The following is a 24,968-nucleotide window of genomic DNA, read 5'->3' as shown; positions in this document are numbered from 1 at the left end:
TGAAAATAAATGGCCTATTAAGTCTTTAAGTTTTTGGTGCTGTGATAAACACCATTGCGAATACAAAAACCTGAATGGCTGTTTAAAACATTTAAATACTGTTCAGAAACAGAAAGTAGCGCAGCTACTTTCTTTACAGGGTTACCAGTGTAAGGTCATTTCTGCTGTTCCATAAGCACCATCTGCTGTTGGAGAGTGAATGTGAATTTTCATTCAGCACGTCTTCTCCACTCATTCCTGCATGCTGCACATGCGTATCAGGGGTTGCAGTGCGTGCACGTCTCTGACATTTTAACCGGTTTATGGACAAGCATTCTAAAAATACATTCTTAAAATCGGAAAAATTCATAATAAATAATTATTGACGGTATTTTAAAGTGCCCACGATAACAATAACGTGCACGTTTATTATCGTGATATATCATATTACCGTATATCAGAGTGTCAACTCAACACAAATCTCATTTAGATATGTTTACATGCACTCATGTTCATCAATCGGCGTTGCAATCTGATTCACATATTTGTTTACATGTGCATTACATGTATTCTGAAGAGAACTTTAGCACATGCGCAGTGCCCAGTTGCCATGCTAAGAATTAGAGAAAGTCACCGAAGGTGTCAGATGAGTTTTTTTTTTTTTTTTTGCAAATATTTAGTTAACGTCCAGTCAGACTTAAATAAACATATGCATGTTTGTATGAAGAAATATATATGTAACCATACACATCATGGCACTGGACATATGTGCAAGGTATTTTTTAATCAGATTGTTGATCAAATTATTTCAGGTCTACACCACCCCTTTCAATCTGATCAAAATGTATTTAAGATTTATTTGGGTGCATGTAAAGGTAGTTTACAAAGGTATTTTCAATTCAACTAAATTGGCACTATGGTTTCAAAATCAAGCTTACAATATATACTCATGCACCAAAAAACACAAAAATTAGTTATGACCCATGTTACATTTCAGGATTGTGTTTACATACATCTTTGGTGTTCCACTTTGACCACCAGGCATCTCGACAGGACCTTTGCTGTCCTCCGGAGATTCTGGGAAGCTCACGAGGTCTGAAGGCTCACTAGGACAACCCACTTTCACTTCAGAAGAGCTAGAGGTGGCTGGTTGCGTGCTGGAGCTGTGGATACTGTCTCCAGATGTGCTCGTCAAGTAGAAGCTGTAAACCAAAAACATACAGCAGTTAATATTATTTTATATTAATCAAAATAGCACAATGTTTATATGTTTTTAAGCACAACTGTCAAACATAAATCGATCCCATAAAATGTGTTGTTGTACTTATGGTGCAAAACACTGAACATATGCAGTGAGACGACACAATGGTCTAAAAATTATGTAAACTAGGGTTGAGCTAACCTTTTGCTTACTAAACATTATCAGCTGAAAAATGTTGTTTCAGGTTTTTGGCAAAAGAGTAAATATGTCAAAAATATAAACCATTACTGTAATATCAAAATATTTTAGAATTTCCTAGCTGTGAATGCATAATGTGTGCTGTAATAAAAATATTAAAAATATGATAACACTTTACTTAAAGCCTCTATGTATAATGCATTAAAGGTATTCATAATGTATGTTATAATGCATCATATCTTTTTATAAATAATTGTAAACAAGGTTAAAAATTCTAATATATTCTAGCATTATAATATTTGCAGCATTCCCCTGTTACATCTGAAATTGGTGGGTGTCATGTGTTTTAATGCATTATACTTTTTTAAAGGTGTGTTCAATGAATAGATAAGTATTATTATGTATCATAACTGTGGTTACAGTTATTCATGACATGAGACCATACAATGTATTATAAGGTGCATTGCGAGGCATAATTAATGAATAAAAAAACACTTTTATAATGCATTATATATAAAGGCTTTAAAGGGGCTTTAAGCGATGTTGGGTGATGTCACTTCTTGTTAACGTTCGAAGTATTGTCAAACAAAACGGAGGCTAGCTCGACCCTCCCTCCTCCTCATCCCATCCCATCCCCTCACCCTCCCTTCCATGCTTCACGCGATCCTACTCCTTCTCCCTCTTCTTTGCTATTTGTTTATCGGAACGTCGTCTCTTTGGTCATGTGTCGGCCATATCAAAATTCAAGAGAATATAATTCTAATGTTAGTCGTTGTCTAGGACATCTCTCCTCTAGCTAATTTCCCTCTTCATGCTTCTCTCTCCTCCACTCCCCACCCCCCCTTCATGTGCACGCGCACTAACCCCCCAACCCCCACCCCCAAATCATTCTTGCAGCTAGTGGATAGTGAGGAGATGTTTGCTGTACGTGACAAAAAATGTTTCAGCCTAAAAAACACGTGACATCGCTTAGAGCACCTTTAAGTAAAATGTTGCCAAAATATTTCTTTATATAAAAAATTTTTTTTTTTGAATATATATATTTTTTGTAATTTTGAAATATTTTTCCACATTTGAACACAGTAAAATCAAGTAAAATGTTAGCGCTGTATAGTTAGGCATCAAACGGACCTAAATATTTAATAACTCACCCTGCTGTAGCGCGCAAGTCATGGAACTCAACATGGAGCAGAGGGAGAAAAGAGATTTGACAGAAAGGACAGGTGCAGTTGAGATTGGAGTCGTCAGCCGTCCAGCCCACCATGATCTCCTCATCATACACCAGAGCCTCACAAGACCGACACTGAGAGCAGCTGGACATTAGAACCTGCCAAAAAGAAACATGAAGTACAGTTGTACTACTTCTGCTAATTCTGAAGTGATCTTGTATTTGAGCATCAGCAGAGGGTGCTGCTCTCACCTCTAAAGCACAATTCTGGTAAATGCTGGAGGTGCTGGCATGATGAGAGGAACTATGTTCAGACCTCTCCGAGTCTGCACCTCTCATTGAGCGACCTGGAGTCAAAGCTGTGAAGAACAAATACAAAGAGAGAATTGCTTTTCAAATAGAACAACAGGGTGTACAGAATGTTAACCTTGCAATCATATAATGTTGTCTTTAAATTAGAAATAAAATGATTGATGATATGAATCTTATTTATGAAGCCTCATGCTAATACATGTTTTTTGGAGTAGACATACAGTATAGCATGATATATGTGTACTGTGTATGAGCCTTACATGTTGACAGCTTTGCACGGCCAGTATCACTGCTATCACTGCTGCTGCCCAGGCTGGTATTGCTGTGCGTGAGCCCATTTGAGGCCAGGCTGGGCATCAGGCCTCTGGGTAAAGTGTTCTCTGTTGCTCCCTCTGCAGATAGCAACTGCTCTTCTAGCCTAGCCGGGAAACTGTCTCGGGGCTGGGAGTTATCCTCCTGAATCACAGACATACAAAATATAGTACAGACTAAACGCATGTTTAACATTTACAATGAGGAAACACTGGAAAGCTTAAGAGTTTACCTTTGGTACTAAACACACAATCACAGGGACTTTTGATGCTGATGGCTACGTCAAATCCACACATATTGTTTATGAGAGGAATTAGTATTTTAGTCCCCTAAACCAAATCGGGGGCCAAAAGGATAGCTAGGACGTCTGCAGATTTTGATTTTTAACAAATATATTTAGATTATTATTATTATTATTATTATTATTAGTTTTTTTTAATAAAATATGTCAAAGTTAACTTATATTTATTAAATGTTTAATTATGATTGTTTTCTATTGACGACCCTATTTTTTTTTACTGTAAGGGTCCTATTTTAACAATCTAAGCGCATGGTCTAAAGTGCATGGCACAAGTGGACTTAGGGCATGTCCGAATCCACTTTTGCTAGTTTAATGCCGAGAAAAATGGTTGGCGTGTCCGGCGCATGGTCTAAAAGGGTTGTCCCTATTCTTAATGAGTAATGGGTGTGTTTTGGGCGTAACGTACAATAAACCAATCAGAGTCTCATCTCCCATTCCCTTTAAAAGCCAGTTGCGCAGATTTGTTGCGTGGATTCCCAATCCGCCAAGGCGGATTTGCTATTTACATGGCGAATTTGCAAGCGGAAAGACTGAACGCCTCTCCAGAGAGGAAATGGATCTGCTCATGTGCAAGGTTAAAGCACGTAAGCAGACCATCTACGGGACAAGCCGGATTCCACCATATCTTTATGTTTTGTGTACTGCTGCACAGGACGTCCTGTGTGTAATAAGCAGAGTGTACACGTGTTGTCCCCCCGCCTATAGGTTCATATTACTAATGCGCCCTTTAAATAAATAAAAAAATTAAAAAAACTGCGCCATTGACTTTTGACCAGGTTTTTGTTGGTCAATGGTGCAGTCTATTTCAGTAGCTTCAAAATAGCAACGCACCAACAATGCGTCTGAACACACCTCGTTTTCAGACCAGTACGCCCATGGGCGCACAAATGGGCACAAATTCATTTTCTATTTAAACAACGTGGCGCAGGACGTGAAAATGATAACTGCGTCGGACTGAAACTAGCAAAAAACACTTGCGCCTGGCTTCGGATGTATGATAGGGCCCTAAGAAATACAAATAAAATCTTTTTTAAAATAGAATGTTTTTATTATTATTTTAAAGGTTTACTCATTCAATACTATAATAGTGAGTAGAAAATATACACTGTATCTTAATGAATTTTTTTAGTACAATGACAATATAAAAGACAATTATTTAATTTAGGTAAAAAAACATGTCTGTAATTAAAAAACGGTCTCTAAAATTATGTTTTGGAATTAGCAAAAGAGGCTTGGGATGAGACGGGTAAAAAAAAAAAAAAAAAAGAAGAAAGAAAAAAAAACCTACACACAAGTATTTAATGGACATTAATCTGACAAATGTCTCGAAATAAAATATTTGAACAATGTCTTGTGGAGTGGTGATCGCAGTATAAACGGAATAATTGACTGGGCCATTGAAATGTTAAAAAAAATAATGCACACCCGAAGCGTAACGACCACACCGTTTCTTGTTGTGATCGCATTCCATCTCAGGTGTGCATTATTTTTCTAATATTCAACGGCCTGTTGTCAATTAATTCTTTACATATAGCTGCCTTTATATTCTAGGAAGAGGGTCCCTCACAAGAGGATCGTCATATTTAGGGGGGTGCTTGACATCAAAACGTTTAAAGGGGTCATGAATTGAGAAATCAAATATTCACCTGATCTTTTCACAAATTAATGGGTCACCATATTATAAAACATACTCTAAGTTTCAGAACTTAAAACTTACTTGTTAGTTCAAAAATAGCTTTTATTGAATCCAAGCTGCAAAAATTACTTGTTCTTCTGCTTCTTGGTTGGTTGTTTTTTAGATTACATAATAAAGATAAATGCATTACCACAAGATTGCCTGCACAGACACAGCTGTCACCAAAACTCTCGATATAACCAATTACGCTGTCTACACTGTGATATCTTTTTTAGATTGTGCTTGCATTGTGTTAGTTATGATGAAAGCATTCATGAGAGTGCAGAAATCAAGTTGCAATAGCAAGACTCATGCTTTCAACATGCAAGACATGACTGTGTTAGGCTACAAAGTTCAGCATTGCAACCTTTTATGCAATGGGAGTAGATCTAAAAAATAATGGTTTAGTGAACACTTTTCACAATTAGTTCATCTTGGAAGCTGTAATAGTAAAAGCAAAGTACAAGTTTTCAAAAGAGTTACACATGTACCATGCTTATTTCATATGCAAAGATGTTACCTAATTATAGCAGTGGGCATTTCTGTTGAAGTCTTAAAGGAGACATGCCCCTTTAAATGGAGCGTTTAAATCAGAGTATAATCAGGGTATAAAATGGTTTTGATGAAAATGTTTTACTAACATGAGTGCACCTCAAGAAATATCATAAAAAAAAAAAAAATTCATGAGCCCTTTAAAAGCCACTGCCCTCAACAAACAGCAGGAAGGTAGGATTGTTGTATTGGCATTTGTTTTTTTTTATTGTTTTTTTTTTACCTTCCATCTATCCCTGGCTTTCATTCATAACATCAGTAAACACCTTTGGAATGTATGTTAAGCAGTCACAATCAAGAATTCAAAAAACAGTATGTTACTAAAGCATAAAAGAGGTACTTTGTTCACCTATTTCCTCCTGAGATAAGTTTTTCTGTCTAATGTGGTCGGATTTTGATCCGTCTGTACTATGATCTCTGATTAAGAAAACCTCTTTTGATTTTCTAACAACTTGTTTTCTTTTGGTCTCTCACCTCATCATCGGAGTAGGAGTAAGCTGAGGCCACTGCATCCCACATCTTACTGGCCACGTTGGCTGCCTGCTTCATGCCTGACTTAAGCATATCTACTTTTGGCCCTACCAGGAGAGAGTCCATCTTGATGCCTGATATGGAATTGATAACAGATCCCAGTGAGCTGCTCTGTGATGACTTTACAAGAGCGGTCAGCGATGATGACCTTTGACCTGCAGAGCCTGGGGTCTTGGGGGACTTGAATGCGAATGTCTTAGAGCGTGTGACGGCAGGGCTACGTTTTGGTGTTTCAGTTGAACTAGCCACTTTGACCGGACCAATCGGAAGGCTCGATCTTCTTTCTAAAGACTGCTTAACTGCAGGAGAGTCTGGACAGTTCATTGATTCATGATTTGATCCCTGTTGCAACTCCATGCTGGGAGATCTACCACTAAGAGGTTTACCACTCATGTACATTTCAATCTCATCTGCCAGATTCCTTGACACCAAAAGTGGAAAGGGCTGTGTGGACTCCTGGCTCTGGATGGAGGTTACATCCTCAGTTTCTGAGGCAAAGAGAGACAGAGGATCTGCCCCCACCTCAACATCCTCCCTCTCCACAGCTTTAGAAGAGGAGGAACCAGTGCTAATGGTTCGCCCAAGTCCTTCACTACCCTGGGGTGTTGCTGCGTCAACTGAATCTTCCAGCTCTCTACTTTTCTCCACTTTCTCTTCTGCAGTACTGAATGCTTTGTGCTCCTTCTCTGGCTTATCTTCATGTTCCTCTTCCTGGAGGGCAGGGCTCAGTGTAGCCTCCGTCTTAAACTCTTTAAAGGGAGCGATGGTTCCAAAAGGAGGAGGGGTCAGACTGCCAGAGAACACGGCTGCGAGGATTTTTGCATCCGCGCCCATGTGATCAGCGCTGAGCTCCAGACTGCCCTTCTTTTGTAGCATGCCGGCTTTGCTCTCCGCACTGAAACTGCAGCTGCGCTCCATGAAGGCTTTCACCCTCTGCTGCTGTCCAGACTGAGACACCTGTGAATCTGGGATTCCAGAATCATCCTCCACAGGCAGGGTGACATCTTCACTCTTTTTACGAGGCATGAAGAGCTTACCTGTACAAACACCTGCTGGAGACATGGAAGACAATGAAAGCAATGGTACTTAATTTCAGGAAGCACTCAATAAACGCTAGAATTTGCTTGTCCAGAAAGAAATATCAGTACTTGGCAAGGCAACAAAAGTTTTGTGTAAAATAAAATGCTGCATCAAAGAACTTGTACCAAGTTATTATTAATCATATCAGTATACATTTCCAGTTACTTACCAGTTTCTCCCCTGCCTGCAGTGCTGTCAAAGTGGACAGGGATCTCAGTGGACAGTTTAACAATGCTGGCTACACAAGGTGCCATCTCAGCAGGGCTAGGGGGCTCCGTCACAGCTACAACACTGTCCACAGAACTAGCAATATCAACCCCTGTTAAGAGACAAAAGGAGGAAACTATCTTAGAGAAATTATCCTGATGTCAATGTACATTACAATAGACAATCTAGTGCTGTAAAAGGAACTGCATTAATGCATGTGATTAAAGATAATTAACAGTTAATTTTGAATGCTGTTAATGCATTCATTCAATTTGACATCTACAGTATTTAATTCATTTATTTTATTCAATTATTTAATTAATTTCAGTGATATAATTATCCTAGAACCTCAACAAGAATAAAATATTACACACAAAACAAATTGGTGTCATTTGTATAAACATGAATGACAATGGTATTATAGTTAAATATTTGTTAAATATTAAGTGCATTAAGTATAGGACAATTGCATTATTTAATTATTTCAAAGTTGCATTAACTTCAATTAACTTTTAATTAGCTATATAAAGTACAACAATCCAGTGCAGTACCAATTTGGGAGTTGGTTGCTTTGCTATTGCTGGTGTGGCTGGTAGACAGAGGAGCAGAGGTTATAGGTCCATCTGCAAGGTCCTGGGGCAGCTCATCCTTAGATCCATAACCCTGATCAGACTGACCAGCTTATGAAATCATAAACACAAAACATACTCAGTCAACAAAACAAAACATGGAAATGTTAATAAAATTATATTTAATTTCACATACATTATATTTGAATCACACAAGGCAACAATACCTGTACTATATTGACTGTTAATAGCACCCTCAACTAAAAGGCCGTGGGAGAAGAGTATGTGTTCCTCTACAATAGGTTCATTTGAGCTGTCTACACTGCCATGACTCAGTCTGTCTCCATCAGCACCTGCTGCTGTACCTGCTGAAAGCTCTGTATGAAAATACACACAATTTCACACAGTCATTTCATAATGATAAGAACAGAAGATCAAACTAAATATGAGTAACTTTGTTTTGTTTTTTTAATGATGTTTAATATTGACAATCAAACTTCACTCAATAAAATTAATTCTACATTTAAAATGCTTCTTGTATTTCTTATTTGTCTCTGTCAGTTTAAATCTAGACTAAAACACATCTCTTTAACCTGGCATACACATAGAAAATTATACATTCCTATTATTCAAATCAGTTAAATGATTATTAGGCTACATAAATTAGGTCAGCCAGAACCGGGAACACTTCCTATAACACCCTATGTACTCGTTACATCATAAGGAGAATGAAATCTACGCAAATGTTTCTGTTTATTCCGAGGTTTACTGTAATCAGCCGGATCCAGGCCATATCCAGATCAGATGGTGGACCTGCTGCGCCTAGACATGACCACAACGCATGATGTAGTCAACTGGATCCGGGCCGTATCCAGACCAGATGGAGGACCTGCACCTAGACACGACCACAACGCATCCCTGAAGTGTCAGCAGAGATTGTTGCAACTAGACTCTCCCCTGTGAAGGCCTCATCGACACGACAGCCATCGGCACTGATCCTCAACAAACTCGTCTCCATACCCATGATGACTCCGATCTTCAACCAGATGGAACTGGATAATATTCTGATTGTTCCAATCCAATCTGACTTCTGACCTGTAATGCTGCCTGAATCATAATCATACACTGTTCGTTTGTTGGCCAGAGGAGAACTGGCCCCCCGACTAAGCCTGGTTTCTCCCAAGTTTTTTTTCTCCATTCTGCCACCTGATGGAGTTTTGGTTCCTTGCCACTGTCGCCTTTTTCACCTTTGTTGTCATTGGCTTTTGGCTTGCTTAGTTGGGGACAGTTAATTTAATTTAATACTCAACAATAATATTGATCTGCCTGCACTGACACCATTATATGAGAACTGAACTGAGCTAGACGATGACATTACGGTTTTCTCCAGAGCGGCCATATATATAAATTAACTAAATTAATAACTTGTTTACAACAAAAATGAAACATCACTGAACTTACTTAAGTTGGTCTGTGATGCTATTTTCTTCTGAAACAAACTTTGTTGCATTATTTTCCTGTTATCTCTGTAAAGCTGCTTTGAAACAATCTGTATTGTAAAAAGCGCTATATAAATAAATGTGACTTGACTTTAATTTAAAATTTAACAGCCTGCAAGAGATTCTAATGTGTACAAGTCTGTCAAAATGGCTTCTGGTCTGTGGTAATTAAATGTAAAATGCATGGCAGTTCAGTGGATTTAGCCTGAATCTTCAATGTAGACAAACTATTTTCCTACATGACATTTTCAACATTTTTCATCATGTATGGGTGATGACTAGAGATAATCTTGTCTGATGTCGAGGATGGCAGTTGCTAGTAAAAGTGTTAACCTGGCATTTATGAACATTTGACTTAAAATTATAATACAATATTAATCTAGTTACTTACCATTCTACTCGCAATAACCTGTAACATATTTTAATAGAAGGAAAACTACTTACATCATCATCTATTATCGGTAAATGGAAATGCATTCCGTCTGAAGTGGGGCTAAAACGTATACCCTCTGGGGTTGAATGAAAAATTAAAAAGACCAGAAGGGGGATATTAAAAGTAGAGGTATAGGGAGGGGCAGGGAACCCCACCCACAACATAAACCTGTTTCTAACTACCCAACTCTAGGGCCACAATGTATAAACATTAAGCATAGGAAGGAAGGAACTCGAACCTGTGGATATCAGAGAAGGACCTCTATGAAGAGCTGTCCCACGCAATGCATGTTTAAACTGCACCACTCCTCGCACCAGGTTCCGCATTTTGGTCCACATGAAGAGTCCGCTACGGTTACGGCTTGGCCAATGACTTTCCAGGACAGCCTGGACAAAACGCAGCAATTGACAGGTCAGGAGTAACCATGACAAATTGTTTCAACATGGTAACACATTGACATTAGTAATGCTCCCCTTCACTGGAGCAACAGGACCAGATCATTTCATGATGCAAAATATTCAAGATGTTAGATGGAAGATTAAAAGGCATTTTCTTTTGTGTGATATCTAAAATATTCTAATTTATAAACTCTCGAGTGGAATAATCCCATCTGGCAAATGAACATTTGTAAAATTGTTTGAAATGCACCTTTTCAGATTGTTCAATTAATGTATATTTTAACAAATCTTGAGTTTTGCATTTATATGCCTTCAGGCTCAGAGGCACCAGTAATTCTGACTTTCAATCACATGTAAAACAATCTCTCACATTACTGAGGCATCTGAGCCTAGAGAAAAAATAAAAATAAAAATGACAAATGTTTGACATCTACAAATCAACCGTTTTTTGTTGTTGTTGTAAACTCATAATTTTGCTAGCTAAAAAAAGCTAGTTATGTGTAACAGAAAGACACTATTAAAAAATAATACCATGCAGCTTTGCAGTTTCAGTATGTAAGGGCAGAGTGGTCTTCACTGTGCTCTGTGGTGTAGTGCTATAGTGCATGTTAAGTAAGTGAGCGTTCCTCACCTTGTTGTAGTATCCATAAGTAATGGCATTGGGTTCAACTCCAGCCTTTTTCATCTCCATTAAGACACGCACAGCCATGACGGGCATCCCCCACAGACCACACAACTGCATCACCACACGGTAACACACCTGTTAAACATACCGTTTTTGCTGTAGGGTCATACCAAGGTCTACAGACACAAGTCATTCTTTTTAGAAATACATGAGTCAATTTAAATGTTATCAAGCCAGCAGCCATATCACTCTGTAGCCCAATACTGGTTGCCCACTGGTAGCCATCCTTCGGATAAGACATTAAACCGAGGTCCTGACTCTCTGTGGTCATTAAAAATCCCTGCGTGGAGAAACGCAGATCTGTAAACGCCCTCCTCACCTCTAAACAAAGAATCAGAGACTTCAGTATTCCTCTGCTTTTCATTGAGTTTGGAAGACTGTGTTTGTGCTGTGCTGTTTACCTTGGATTTACCTCGGAAGAATTAGAAGAACACGATTTGATTGTGAGAAAGATTTTTAAGGTAAGACATGTCCACTCATAATAGTAAGCATGTTATTGTTGCATGAACTTTACATTGTAGCTACTAGTTACACTGGTTCCAAATATAACACAAATATATATATAATTTTTTTATTTATTATATATTTTATATATATATTTTTTATATATATGTTATATAGACAGAAACATGTTGAAACATGTTCTCTGCACGCCCTGTGAGTTTGAGTCACTCTCGCTGTGCGTTTGAAAAGCAAAATGCGCCAAACATTAGGCTTCATGTTTTTACTGAAATTTTTACAATTTAATTTCATAACGTCATAACGAATGGAAATTATAGGCTATACGAATATAGGCTATTGTTATTATTTTATGCAGCCCTACACTTATATGCCTACAAGGCACAACAAACCTGGTATACAAACCTGGTGTGTGTGTGTGTGTGTGTGTGTGTGTGTGTGTATATACAGTGAGGAAAATAAGTATTTGAACACCCTGCTATTTTGCAGTTCTCCCACTTAGAAATCATGGAGGGGTATGAAATTGTCATCGTAGGTGCATGTCCACTGTGAGAGACATAATCTAAAAAAAATAATAATCCAGAAATCACAATGTATGATTTTTTAACTATTTATTTGTATGATACAGCTGCAAATAAGTATTTGAACACCTGAGAAAATCAATGTTAATATTTGGTACAGTAGCCTTTGTTTGCAATTACAGAGGTCAAACATTTCCTGTAGTTTTTCACCAGGTTTGCACACACTGCAGGAGGGATTTTGGCCCACTCCTCCACACAGATCTTCTCTAGATCAGTCAGGTTTCTGGGCTGTCGCTGAGAAACACGGAGTTTGAGCTCCCTCCAAAGATTCTCTATTGGGTTTAGGTCTGGAGACTGGCTAGGCCACGCCAGAACCTTGATATGCTTCTTACAGAGCCACTCCTTGGTTATCCTGGCTGTGTGCTTCGGGTCATTGTCATGTTGGAAGACCCAGCCTCGACCAGGGTGGGAATTATACCGCGGCCACGCGGCAATGGCCGCCGTTGCCCTACACTTTGGCCTTCATGCCCCGTGAAAAAAACATCATCGTACGGCCACAGTGGCCTGTGTGCCCTGGCCCTGTCCAAGTTCCATGTATAAAGCAGAGCATGTGAGCGGAGTGGAGCGGGAGCGAGCGGGGAGCGCGAGCGGGCGGATCTTGGACAGAGCGCAGAGCGGCAATTTCAAAAGGACGGAGCGTCGCCCTATTTCCCGCTCCAGTTTCGCTCCGCTCACACCACGAGTCTGAAGCATGCTCAGTCAAGCCTGACCCTGAATCCATCTGTCTTGCACAGTCATCAACAGTAGACTATTTTCAGTCAAAACTCAGCTCAATAATGGAGTTCAAAAAGTACTTCAAAAAGGAAAATGAGAAGTCATACAGGTGTAGCCTACTATTAATAAGTCGCTCCGGAGTATAAATCGCAACAGTCAAAAAATGCGCCATGAAGAAGAAAAAAACACGTATGCCTAGACTAAGTCGCACTGGACTATAAGTCGCATTTATTTAGAAATGTATTTAAAAAAAAAACAAAAAAAAAAACAATGTTACAGACTGGACAGTTCTCCGTTACGGACGTGAGCGCTCTGAAAGCGGCACTAAAAGACTGCTTTATAAAACTTTCACAGAGACCTCAAGCAGAAAGCACAAAGCCTGTCTTTAAATTTAATTTCGTTTTGTATTAATTGTATCTTAATTTTAATCAATGTTTCATCAACCAATTGTCTGGATTTAATAAACTAGAAGTGAATATATTAGAAAATAGATAATCACGACACGAAGGCGCCGGCGAAACTGGAGCTTGTCTCATAAATGAACCGAAACTCAGCGTATAGCCTACTTGCCTCACAGACCTGAGACATATATATAAAGCTTGAAATGTCTACTTTTAAACAGAACAATTCAAAACGAAAGAAAACAGACTGCTCTCTTATGTAATCCGTATGAAATGTCCATTTCTCTCTGGCGCGTTCACTACTGCGAAGATCGCGAGTCAGCATCTTTCCAGCCGACACAGACATAAAAAAAAAAAAAAAAAAAAACTGGTTTATTAGTAAACAATTAAAATGTCTCCTGCTATATTTTACATATTCATAATCATTAATTTTGCCGGTTCGTTGTGACAGCTTTAAGGTGCTTTATTGGCAGCAGTGCCACCCTTACATCGCACCAGCACCGAAAACATAGAGATTTTTTTCTTTTGGGGGCATTTTGTTTGTGTTCAGACTTTCTCAGTTGTTTTTAGGCGCGATGTTAGAGGATGCTGCTAATAAAGTTGCTAGTAGGCCTACACATTGGATTCACGTTTATTATTATAGGCTAAAAAAAATACCCCAGTTTTTATGCCGTTCGTATCATTTTATTTTGTTGTATTTATCCGCCACACCTTGAAGGCCGGTCCGTGAAAATATTGTCTGATATTAAACCGATCTGTGGCGCAAAAAAGCTTGGGGACCGCTAAAAGTGATATACATGTAGATTTTTTTCCTTTTTTGGAGCGAGCGGGGGGCGATTTGAGTGGAGCGCGAAGCAAACTGCGTTGAGCGCTGAGCGATAATGATTGTGAGGGTGTATACCTTCTGGATGAAATGGTTCTCTCTCTCACACTCACATGATATAGAGGACTGTATAAATATTTTGAATGCTTTTATTGGCATTTGTGTTGTTTCTGAATGCTTTTATTGGCATTTGTGTTGTTTCTGAATGCTTTTATTGGCATTTGTGGTGTTTCTGAATGCTTTTATTGGCATTTATGTTGTTTCTATTGTTGTGTGAGGGTGTATACCTTCTGGATGTAATGGCGCTCTCTCTCTCTCTCATTAAATTTTTTTTTTTTTTATTAAAAAAAGTCATAATCCATGTCTTATTCCAAATTAGGATGTTATGGTATCAATCTGAATGGGAAAACCATCGAATTGTACTCAATGGCCTTTATGCCCTGTCATATGGCCTTGGTGCCCCTAAAAAAAAAAAAAAGGTGGAGGCCAAATGGCCTTGCCCCTAAAATTACATAATTCCCACCCTGGCCTCGACCCATCTTCAATGCTCTAACTGAGGGAAGGAGGTTGTTCCCCAAAATCTCGCAATACATGGCCCCAGTCATCCTCTCCTTAATACAGTGCAGTCGCCCTGTCCCATGTGCAGAAAAACACCCCCAAAGCATGATGCTACCACCCCCATGCTTCACAGTATGGATGGTGTTCTTGGGATGGTACTCATCATTCTTCTTCCTCCAAACACGTTTAGTGGAATTATGACCAAAAAGTTCTATTTTGGTCTCATCTGACCACATGACTTTCTCCCATGACTCCTCTGGATCATCCAAATGGTCATTGGCAAACTTAAGACGGGCCTTGACATGTGCTGGTTTAAGCAGGGGAACCTTCCGTGCCATGCATGATTTCAAACCATGACGTCTTAGTGTATTACCAACAGTAACCTTGGAAACGGTGGTCCCAGCTCTTTTCAGGTCATTGACCAGCTCCTCCCGTGTAGTTCTGGGCTGATTTCTCACCTTTCTTAGGATCATTGAGACCCCACGAGGTGAGATCTTACATGGAGCCCCAGTCCGAGGGAGATTGACAGTCATGTTTAGCTTCTTCCATTTTCTAATGATTGCTCCAACAGTGGACCTTTTTTCACCAAGCTGCTTGGCAATTTCCCCGTAGCCCTTTCCAGCCTTGTGGAGGTGTACAATTTTGTCTCTAGTGTCTTTGGACAGCTCTTTGGTCTTGGCCATGTTAGTAGTTGGATTCTTACTGATTGTATGGGGTGGACAGGTGTCTTTATGCAGCTAACGACCTCAAACAGGTGCATCTAATTTAGGATAATAAATGGAGTGGAGGTGGACATTTTAAAGGCAGACTAACAGGTCTTTGAGGGTCAGAATTCTAGCTGATAGGTGTTCAAATACTTATTTGCAGCTGTATCATACAAATAAATAGTTAAAAAAATCATATATTGTGATTTCTGGATTATTTTTTTTTGATTATGTCTCAAAACAGTGGACATGCACCTACGATGACAATTTCAGACCCCTCCATGATTTCCAAGTGGGAGAACTTGTAAAATAGCAGTGTGTTCAAATACTTATGTTCCTCACTGTATGTATATATGTATATATATATATATATATATATATATATATATATATATATATATATATATATACACACACACACACATACATACATATATATTATATACATATATGTGTATGTACATGTATATATACATACATATACACATATATATATATATATATATATATATATATATATATATATATATATATATATATATATATATATATATGTGTATGTACATGTATATATACATACATATACATATATATATTTGTAATAAATTTGTAAGACATGTTTTGTGTAAGAAAGCTGTATACGAGGAGGCGTGAATCATCATGAATATTGATGTGTTTCACACCTGAGAAAGAAAAAGACCCTCCCATAATGGCCCTATCAGGTGGGGCTGTGAGAACTATAAACAAAGAATGAGTAGAGAATTAAAAAATAATGGCTTTTTGATTTTTGAATTTGATAGATTTTTCTGGTTAAAATTGCGTTTTAAAAATGACTTCTTATAATTAAATATATATATAAAAAAAAATATATAAAAAAAAAAATAATAATAATAATAATTATATATATATATATATATATATATATATATATATATATATATATATATATATATATATATATATATATATATATACATACATGCATATATATATATATATATATATATATATATATATATATATTTTTTTTTTTTTTTTTTTTTTTTTATATATATATTTAATTATAAGAAGTCATTTTTAAAACGCAATTTTAACCAGAAAAATCTATCAAATTCAAAAATCAAAAAGCCATTATTTTTTAATTCTCTACTCATTCTTTGTTTATAGTTCTCACAGCCCCACCTGATAGGGCCATTATGGGAGGGTCTTTTTCTTTCTCAGGTGTGAAACACATCAATATTCATGATGATTCACGCCTCCTCGTATACAGCTTTCTTACACAAAACATGTCTTACAAATTTTAAATCAATATATTGTTTTATCTGAATGAGTACGCAGGATGATTTTCACATAGTTTTGGAGCAAATATTCATGGCTATGTGATACAATTTTCAAAAGTCTTGTGAAGAAATAATCAGTATTAGGCCGGGAGCCAGGTCCTCCACTCAGGATGTTTTTTGCTACCTTTTTTTCACTATTATTTCCTATTATCTTATACCTTGGGCCATCACAAGTTGATAACGACCACCCCCAACTCAGCCCCGTTTGGTCTCAGGGGCCAAAAAATACCCTTTTTGGGAAAAGCTTTTGGCGGAATGATGTAATTGTGAATATTAAGGTACTGCAGCATAAATGCCATATAACCCTAAAATTTTGCATGGTGTATCCTGACACATAGGGGAAACTAGCAGAAAAATATTCTGGGGATTGCTGCTTTTTTGCTGTCAAATATCACCCTCAACATACCCCAAAAGACAAAAAAAATGTCTGTCCGCCTGACAAATTGTCATCAAAAGTGATCATTTTCAAGCATTTTATTATATATATCACTGCCTCAAATGTACATGAAAAACCTCCCAAGTTTACAAGCTTCAATTTAAGTCCAAGATGACCTTTCTATCTAGAGGATTATAGCTGGTATAACCAAAGTTCTCCACTGTACCTCAAATCGGAGAAAACAGAACTTTAAAGCATTACCATTCCATATTGGATTAATCTTATTTTTTGCATATGAACAATGTCTTAAACAAGAGTTGAGACTTGACTTATGTACTGCTATACTATATGAAGTGAATTGCATGAAAAGTGAGTAATGTTATGCCCCTAGGTCAGGGCTATTCAATTAGCTTCATTCGAGGGCCAGATTATTAAATCGGAATGTTGAGGAGGGCCGGTGGGTTTAGCTTATTTATTGAAACATTATTTATTACTTATTGAAACATAATAGTATCAATAAATAAGCTAAAGTAAACCTAAAAAAGTATTGTATTTACTTGGAAATGTGGTACCCAACAGTATGCAGATTTATGCGTCTTTAATAAATAACTTATTGACAGCTATGTACAAAAATATGAATTATACAAGATCATAGCTATTGGTAAGAATTATTTTATTTATAATTATTATAGGCTTAAATTAAAATATTCTGAGAGTGAGACTTGATAACCACAGGTAAAACCATGCATGGTTACTCACTCACTACCACTGTATAACAAAATGCCTAAACACAGGTAAAAACTATACACAAAATGAATTGTATATTCCTCTACCCACCTAATTAATCTACTGCAATATAAATGACTATAAGATAGTATTCAGTATAAATATTCCACATTTCTGCCCAAACCATAGTAAATTACTACAGTACATTCATGGTAAATGTTTGTAAAGCTGGTGATTAGGGGATTTAAAGTCTTCTAACTTTCATGGCACAATGTTTCTGCTGTTTACCTCATCAGTCGTTTTGGGAATGTTGAGGCTGCTTCATCTGATTTAAAACTAGTTAAATCATCGAGTGATTTGTGGTCTGTAACAGAAGTGTGTCGAATTGAACAACTTCTCACTGGATGTCGCAATGCTGTTTAATAATAGTGTCCAGAACCGGGAGTAAACGCAACTCCTTTAAGCTTGCGTTCCGTTATCCACTGGGCGGTGCTGCGCAGTTCAAAGAAAACAGTGCTATTTGTTCTATATTTGTTGTTACTGACTGAGAAACAGCTTCAGATGATTCAGTGACAGAGCGGTCCGAACGAATCTGAATAGTTTCAGACCATTATGCAAGCGCATTTGGCCAATCCATGGAAAATAAATAATTGAACCAAAGATCGAACAAAAGATTCGCACCATTCACAAATGATTGATATTGCTGGTTCAGTCGACAGAAATACAGGACACACATAATAACCGCTGAAATATTCGGACTGAAAACGTTTCTCAGGTTAGTCAGAGCGCTCATGGTACGCACAGTGCATATAGACGTATAGACGTACCGCTGCACTACGGCCACTCGCATATCTAACCAAATGTAGCCACACCACCAGGAAAAGAGGCAGAGGGAGGTTGGGGTGCCTTTAGGGCCAGATGGCGATGATTGAATTGAATAGCCCTGCTCTAAGTGGACAGGGGACAGGTTGCAACATAGAGTAGCCTACATTCACACAAAATAAATTAACCAAATGTGAGATTTATTAAAGTCCACAAAGTCCTCGCAACACAAGGAATAAAGATGACCCTAGTGTGCAGTCTGTTCTCAAAAAGCCAACCTTCAGTAGAGTAAACGTTAGTAACCTTCTGTACAGGTAAACATTCTTTACAGCCAAATGGCAAAACGTCTCGATTACATATGGTAACCCTCGTTCCCTGAGGGAGGGAACGAAGACGTACGTCGTGGCCGACTGATAGGAATCTAGCTAGAGAGGCCAATCTACTTTGAGTAAAACTAAAACGAGCCAATACACATTGGCATGCAGTCATTTGCATCAGCTGTTAAGCCTCGCAGCGCAGGTATATAATGAGCAGCAGGTGCGAGGTGAGCTCCTTTTTTGCTGAGGAGCCAAGCCTGGTAAGCTGGCCGCCCCAGCGGGCAGCAGCAGATGTGACGGTGGGATGTACGTCTCCGTTCCCTCTCTCAGGGAACGAGGGTTACCATATGTATGTAACCGAGACGTTCCCTTATCGGTTGGTCACTCTCGACATATGTCGTGACCGACTGATAGGAATCCCTACCAAAGCGCCACAGCTGCTGCACCCCATCCAGCGCCCGGTGTAAGTCTCTACCCCTTCTTGCCTGGACGGACGATAGAAAAGGGCTTACACAGAGCGTATCTGTCACTGTTGTTCCATGATAACCCATACAGTGAGATTATTGGACAACACTGGGAAAGCGTGCCCTTTCTATGGAAGGGGAACGCTGCGGAAGCCACTTTTTTCGAGGGAGTTGGCTACTTTCTTCGAGGCTACTGACTACAGCATGCGTTAACAGAATGTGCTAGGAAGGTGGGATGTGGTGGGGGGAATGTTTTTTAAGGTGGTAAATTATGTGTAGGTAAATCATGTTATGTGTTATGTATATTGTGTTGCATCTGTTATCTCGAATGCCCAAGATGAATTTCTCCGTCAGGAGACAATAAAGGCTAATCAAATCAAATCGAGTTATGTGGAAAAATACATATGGAATAGCCCGAAGGTTGTACTGCATATGAATATTGGGTAACTTAGCCCAAGGGAAAGACACAGGGCTTTGATTAGGAGCAGCCGTGGAAGTATACACATATGGAATCCCCGTAGGGTCACACATATGGAACCCAGCCTAACACCTGATCTCTGAAGGGAGTGGTAGGAACCTTGGGCACATAGCCAGGCCGGGGTCTCAGTACAACATGGTTGTCACCCGGCCCGAACTCTAGGCACGATTCGTCGACCGAAAATGCTTGCAGGCCCCTACCCTCTTGATAGAGGCCAGTGCAATCAGCAGCAAAGTCTTCAAAGAGAGAAGCTTTAAGTCTGCTGACTGCAAAGGCTCAAAGGGAGCATCCTGAAGAGCTTAAAGCACCAGGGAAAGGTCCCAAGAGGGTATGGAGGGGGGACAAGGAGGGTTTAACCGTCTTTTTAACCGGCTTTCCAACTAATTTGCCATCTATGTGGTCGTGATAATCTGAAATAGCGGCAGCATGTACTTTGAGGGTGGAGGGAGACAGACAGCCTTCGCTCCAATCCTTGCTGCAAGAAGGAAAGCACGGACCCTATCGAACATCTTCGGGGGTCCTCTCGGCGAGAAGAAAACCACTCGACGAACAGGTTCCACTTCAAAGCACACGTCTCGTGGACGGCGCCCGTGCAGAAGTGATTCAAAAAGAAAAGAAAGAGAGAGAAAAAAGACCGCTCGCGCTGCTGTGCTGTGTCACCCGCACCAGTGTGAAGAGGTCCGAAGAAGAAGAAGCTCGCTCAGTTTCACAATCTCCTTGAAGATATGTAGAACACATCAAAGTGCTTGGCTCCGAAGCAAAAAGCTGAAATGCAATCGCATCTTCTGCTCATTATATACCCGCCCTACAGGGCTAAACAGCTGATGCAAATGATTGCATGCCAATGTGTATTGGCTCGTTTTAGTTTCACTTGAAGTAGATTGGTCTCTCTAGCGAGATTCCTATCAGTTGGTAACGACGTACGTAGAGAGTGACCGACCGATAAGGGAACTAAAATACAGCTCAAATGTAAAATAGAAAACATTTATTTTGTTCTTAGAGCTTATCCATGCTGTACTTCGACGACTGGTCATGTTAGTGTATTGTATTAGTGTAGAATATAAATATTACTATATTACTAACCAGACTGACTTTATTTTCTGTCACACGTCTACAGAAGTTTTTATTGAGAATTAACAGAGGTTTAGATGTTGATGTCTTATTGAAAATGTTTTCGTTTGAGGTCACCATCATGGAGAGCGTGAAACAGGTGAAGATGATTTGACTGATGAAATCCATACAAATATAGATGAAGATGAGGAAGGAGGAGGAAAATGATGATTGAGAGTTTATATCCTACACTAACATGACCAGTAGTCGAAGTACAGCATGGATAAGCAGCAAAAAGATCTAAGAACCAAATAACTGTTTCCTATTTTATGTTTGAGCTGTATTTTAGTTTCGCCATTTGGCTGTAAAGAATGTTTACCTGTACAGAAGGTTACTAACGTTTACTCTATTGAAGGTTGGCTTTTTGATAACAGACTGCACACTAGAGTCATCTTTATTCCTTGTGTTGCGAGGACTTTGTGGACTTATGGAACCCATATGGAATGGTAATGATTGAAAGTTCTGTTTTCTCCGATTTGAGGTACAGTTGAGAACTTTGGTTATACCAGCTATAATCCTCTAGATAGAAAGGTCATCTTGGACTTAAATTGAAGCTTATAAACTTGGGAAGTTTTTCATGTACATTTGAGGCAGTGATATATATATAATAAAATGCTTGAAAATGATCACTTTTGATGACAATTTGTCAGGCGGACAGACATTTTTTTTGTCTTTTGGGGTATGTTGAGGGTGATATTTGACAGCAAAAAGGCAGAAATCCCTGGCAGACCTGGCTCCCGGCCTATATGGGTTTCATGACCTTATTTCAGTGACCTTTTTTTTTCTTTTCTTTTTTCACAAACCACGCATAAATGTAATTATCTCAAAACTACAAACTTTTACATACATGCTGCTTGCTTATTTTTGTAGCAGAGTTTGTGCTGAATACAGTGTAATCAGACTTTAGCCATGAAAATGTCACAAGTAACAGAAATGAGCACAAATGTCAGAGCATGTCAGAACACCTCCAGGGCACAGAAAACACATCAGACCCCAGAGGGTTAACAACTGTCTTGAGATCAAAAAAAAAAAAAAAAACCTGACATATTATAATTTGATCACTCAAACAACCTTGGGTGGTGGTCAGGGTTGCATATGATGTGTCGAGTTAATCTAAGTGTGAAGGAATTTTTTAATTAATCATAACTAATCTTTCTTTTTCTTGCAGGATTAACATTGATATGCTTTTGAAAACTAAATGTCCCTAGCACTTGGGCCAAAGTTAGTGTGTCTGAATATAACAAAAGGGAAACAAGACTATATATATATATATATATATATATATATATATATATATATATAACCTCATGACTTGAGTAACAAGGTGAAGTGATCAAGAAACCCAGATTTGTTTTTACCTAGTAACAGAAGGGTTTGCTGAATTATACATATGAAGAGCCAATCATATTGGAGAAAAATTATGTAATGAAACATGTGACCTTTTTCATGCTTCTGTTTTATAAAAACTGTTGTACCCTTTTTGTTGGGAGGGATTCTCTATGAAATTGGTCAGAGATCCTCCAGGACATGATTAAAGCATATTCAAAAGGCATTGTCTGTAGTCTGTCTAATTACTGGTGCTGTACAGCAGGCTAGACACAAGAGATCTTACGTCTATTCTCAAGTGATAGTGTTTAGTGGAGGAGCACTATAGATCTTATTTCTATTCTCAAGTGATAGTGCTGATGCTGAAGGGGAACACTTGAAGGTGTTGAAGTGGAGATGCCAGTAGAGTATAAATTAGTAGGTGTTGGGGAAACCTGGTTTAACTTAAGTCATGTTCATAGGGGAATTTCTACCACACTAAAATACTCTGTTTTCTTCTTTAAAGAAACCACCTTAACCAAACAACTCAGATCCAGGCCGCAGTTAACTTAAAACATGCAAAGAGAATGAAAAAGCATCCCAGATATTATCTAATTTACTTTTACTGACATTTGCTATGTTCCAAATAATTTTAGCTGCTTATATTTTATAGCTTATATTTAGTAGCAGCCTACACTAGGTTATAAAAAGTAGTGTGAAAAGCGAATTGGGACCAACAATCAATAAGAGATCAGAATCCATACACAAATGATTTTATATTGAATAAATGCTGCAACAAATGATAATAAAAAAATAAAAAAATCTTTAAAAACATTTATACACAGGCATTACCTTCTTGATATATACAGTAATATAAATAAGGTATATAATAAAACTAGGGATGCACCATATTGCGCTTGTGAATTATACTCTGAAAAAAAAACTGATACCACACAGCGTGTACAGGACAGTGTTCATATATCAAACACTGACACCAGACAAAGAAACACAGACAACAGAACAAACAGAGAAATGGATATACAGTATAAGAGATTAAAGATGTCTATGAAGTAAATGTATCTAATTAATAGAATATTGAACATATATTTCATATTTACGCCTGTATAATATTTACGCCTTTTGTCAAATATTGTGTCCACGCACCTCATCGAGCACCTCCACCTCAGAGCTCCTCATCTTGAGCAGAACATTGAAGGCCTGCTGCATGGCGCGGGGTTTGGACTGGGCTGTACGCATGCTGGCAGGAAGACAGATGAACCACAGACTGTAGCAGTGACTAAACAGACACTTTGCCCATTGGGGTGGATTGGAATAGAAACGCTTTGCCAACTTGTAGGCCAATTTGATTTCCTGTGTGGAAAAAGGTGTTTGAGTTTCAGAGATGGCTATTAAAGGGCATTCTCTTGTTAAATAGATTTTAGCTGCAAGAAACAAATGTAACAACTCGACAAATCAAACCCGTGTACCCAGTTTTTTACACTTGCTTACTTATGCAGCATTTTTAAAAATAATTATTATTATTCCTTTAGTATTGCATGGTTGGAAAAAAATATAGAATTAAGCATTAAAGTTGTGCAGCTTAGTGTCACGGTTTTCAGGTTCACTGACTCATTTGTTCTCTCTCTATCTCTGTTCTCGTGAGTGCTGATTGAGTCATCTGTATCACCTGGTCCTCATTAGCACAACTCTACTTAACATGTGCCTTTTCTGTTCTGTGTTGTCAGAAGTTTGGTGTTTTTCGTGCGTTGTGTTCCAGCTCTCAGTTGTTCCTCAGTCCTGTTCCAGTGTGGATGATTGCTACTCTAACAAGTTCGGATCGTGTTTATGGACTGTCTGTTTGCGGCTCTGATTGTTGCCTGGATACCCACGACTCTCCTTACCAGTGTTTAACTGGCTTTGCCTGCTGTTCCCATTTGTGTTTGGCTAATAAATTCACCTTACTGCATTGGCAATTGCATCTGTCTCGTTCATCCCTGACAGTAAGTCAAACCATTAAAAAAAAAAGAAGGTTACTACATAACCTCAAATTTTGGAGAAACTTCTTTTTTAATTAGTCTGGCTATCACCAGACCAAGCTCAATCTTTTAAGATTGAACAACAGTCTGGGGAGTCTGCTCTGTATTTTCTACTGCACAAGAGGCGTGATCAACGGGCATAGTTCAAATGACTGTACACAATTGGATAGTCCTTCAACCAATCAGACCAACGATCCAGATGACGTACTTTGCAGCGAAAACTCCAGGCAGGAAACGTGTTGGTTTGGAGCATTGATCAGCGGTTTGCAGAAGCAGCAATGGCATCGAGCGATTTTTGCAGGTTGTGCAAAAAAAAAAAAAACATGAAAGTGAGTGGTATTTACAACCACTTGAGCGATTTGTTTGCTAAACTAAAGAAGCCATTGAGCATCGTCGAGAGGTTAAAAGGAATTGGATTGGATTCAACCTGCCAATAGCGTGCCAGGTGGATAAGCCAGTTTGAGATTGGTTCCCGCAAATGTAACGGAAGCAGGATAGAACAATGTACAGGTTTAAAAATCAAATCAAATCAAATCGCCGGCAGATCGGGCTGGGTTTACCCAGTCTACCTTTTAATATCACGTTTATTCCAGACTGGAACAAATTCTTATAATTTCATTGTAAATGCAGTCATAACTGACTTACTAAAGTTTA

General features: G+C 38.5%; 1 protein-coding gene across 2 annotated transcripts in view; it reads right to left on the bottom strand.

Annotated features, from left to right (window-relative positions):
• dennd4c (DENN/MADD domain containing 4C) overlaps positions 1–24,968 on the bottom strand; it is a 107,850-nt gene that overhangs the window by 5,780 nt on the left and 77,102 nt on the right. The window contains exons 17-27 of one of the 2 annotated variants that reach the window (XM_084109881.1): positions 23,443–23,649; positions 11,047–11,175; positions 10,256–10,403; positions 8,313–8,462; positions 8,068–8,196; positions 7,479–7,628; positions 6,173–7,281; positions 3,119–3,314; positions 2,799–2,905; positions 2,530–2,705; positions 993–1,181 (exon numbers count right to left, since the gene is read on the bottom strand). In XM_084109881.1, the coding sequence (XP_083966007.1) occupies positions 993–1,181; positions 2,530–2,705; positions 2,799–2,905; positions 3,119–3,314; positions 6,173–7,281; positions 7,479–7,628; positions 8,068–8,196; positions 8,313–8,462; positions 10,256–10,403; positions 11,047–11,175; positions 23,443–23,649 (2,690 nt within the window). The remainder of the gene's footprint in view (positions 1–992; positions 1,182–2,529; positions 2,706–2,798; positions 2,906–3,118; positions 3,315–6,172; positions 7,282–7,478; positions 7,629–8,067; positions 8,197–8,312; positions 8,463–10,255; positions 10,404–11,046; positions 11,176–23,442; positions 23,650–24,968) is intronic. The other variant, XM_084109882.1, reaches the window with a different exon arrangement.

Source organism: Abramis brama, assembly GCF_963993115.1.
Source record: "Abramis brama genome assembly, chromosome: 3".
NCBI classification, from domain to species: domain Eukaryota; kingdom Metazoa; phylum Chordata; class Actinopteri; order Cypriniformes; family Leuciscidae; genus Abramis; species Abramis brama.
The sequence above is the reverse complement of the archived record's forward strand: the minus strand, read 5'-3'. Positions and strand labels throughout refer to the sequence as shown.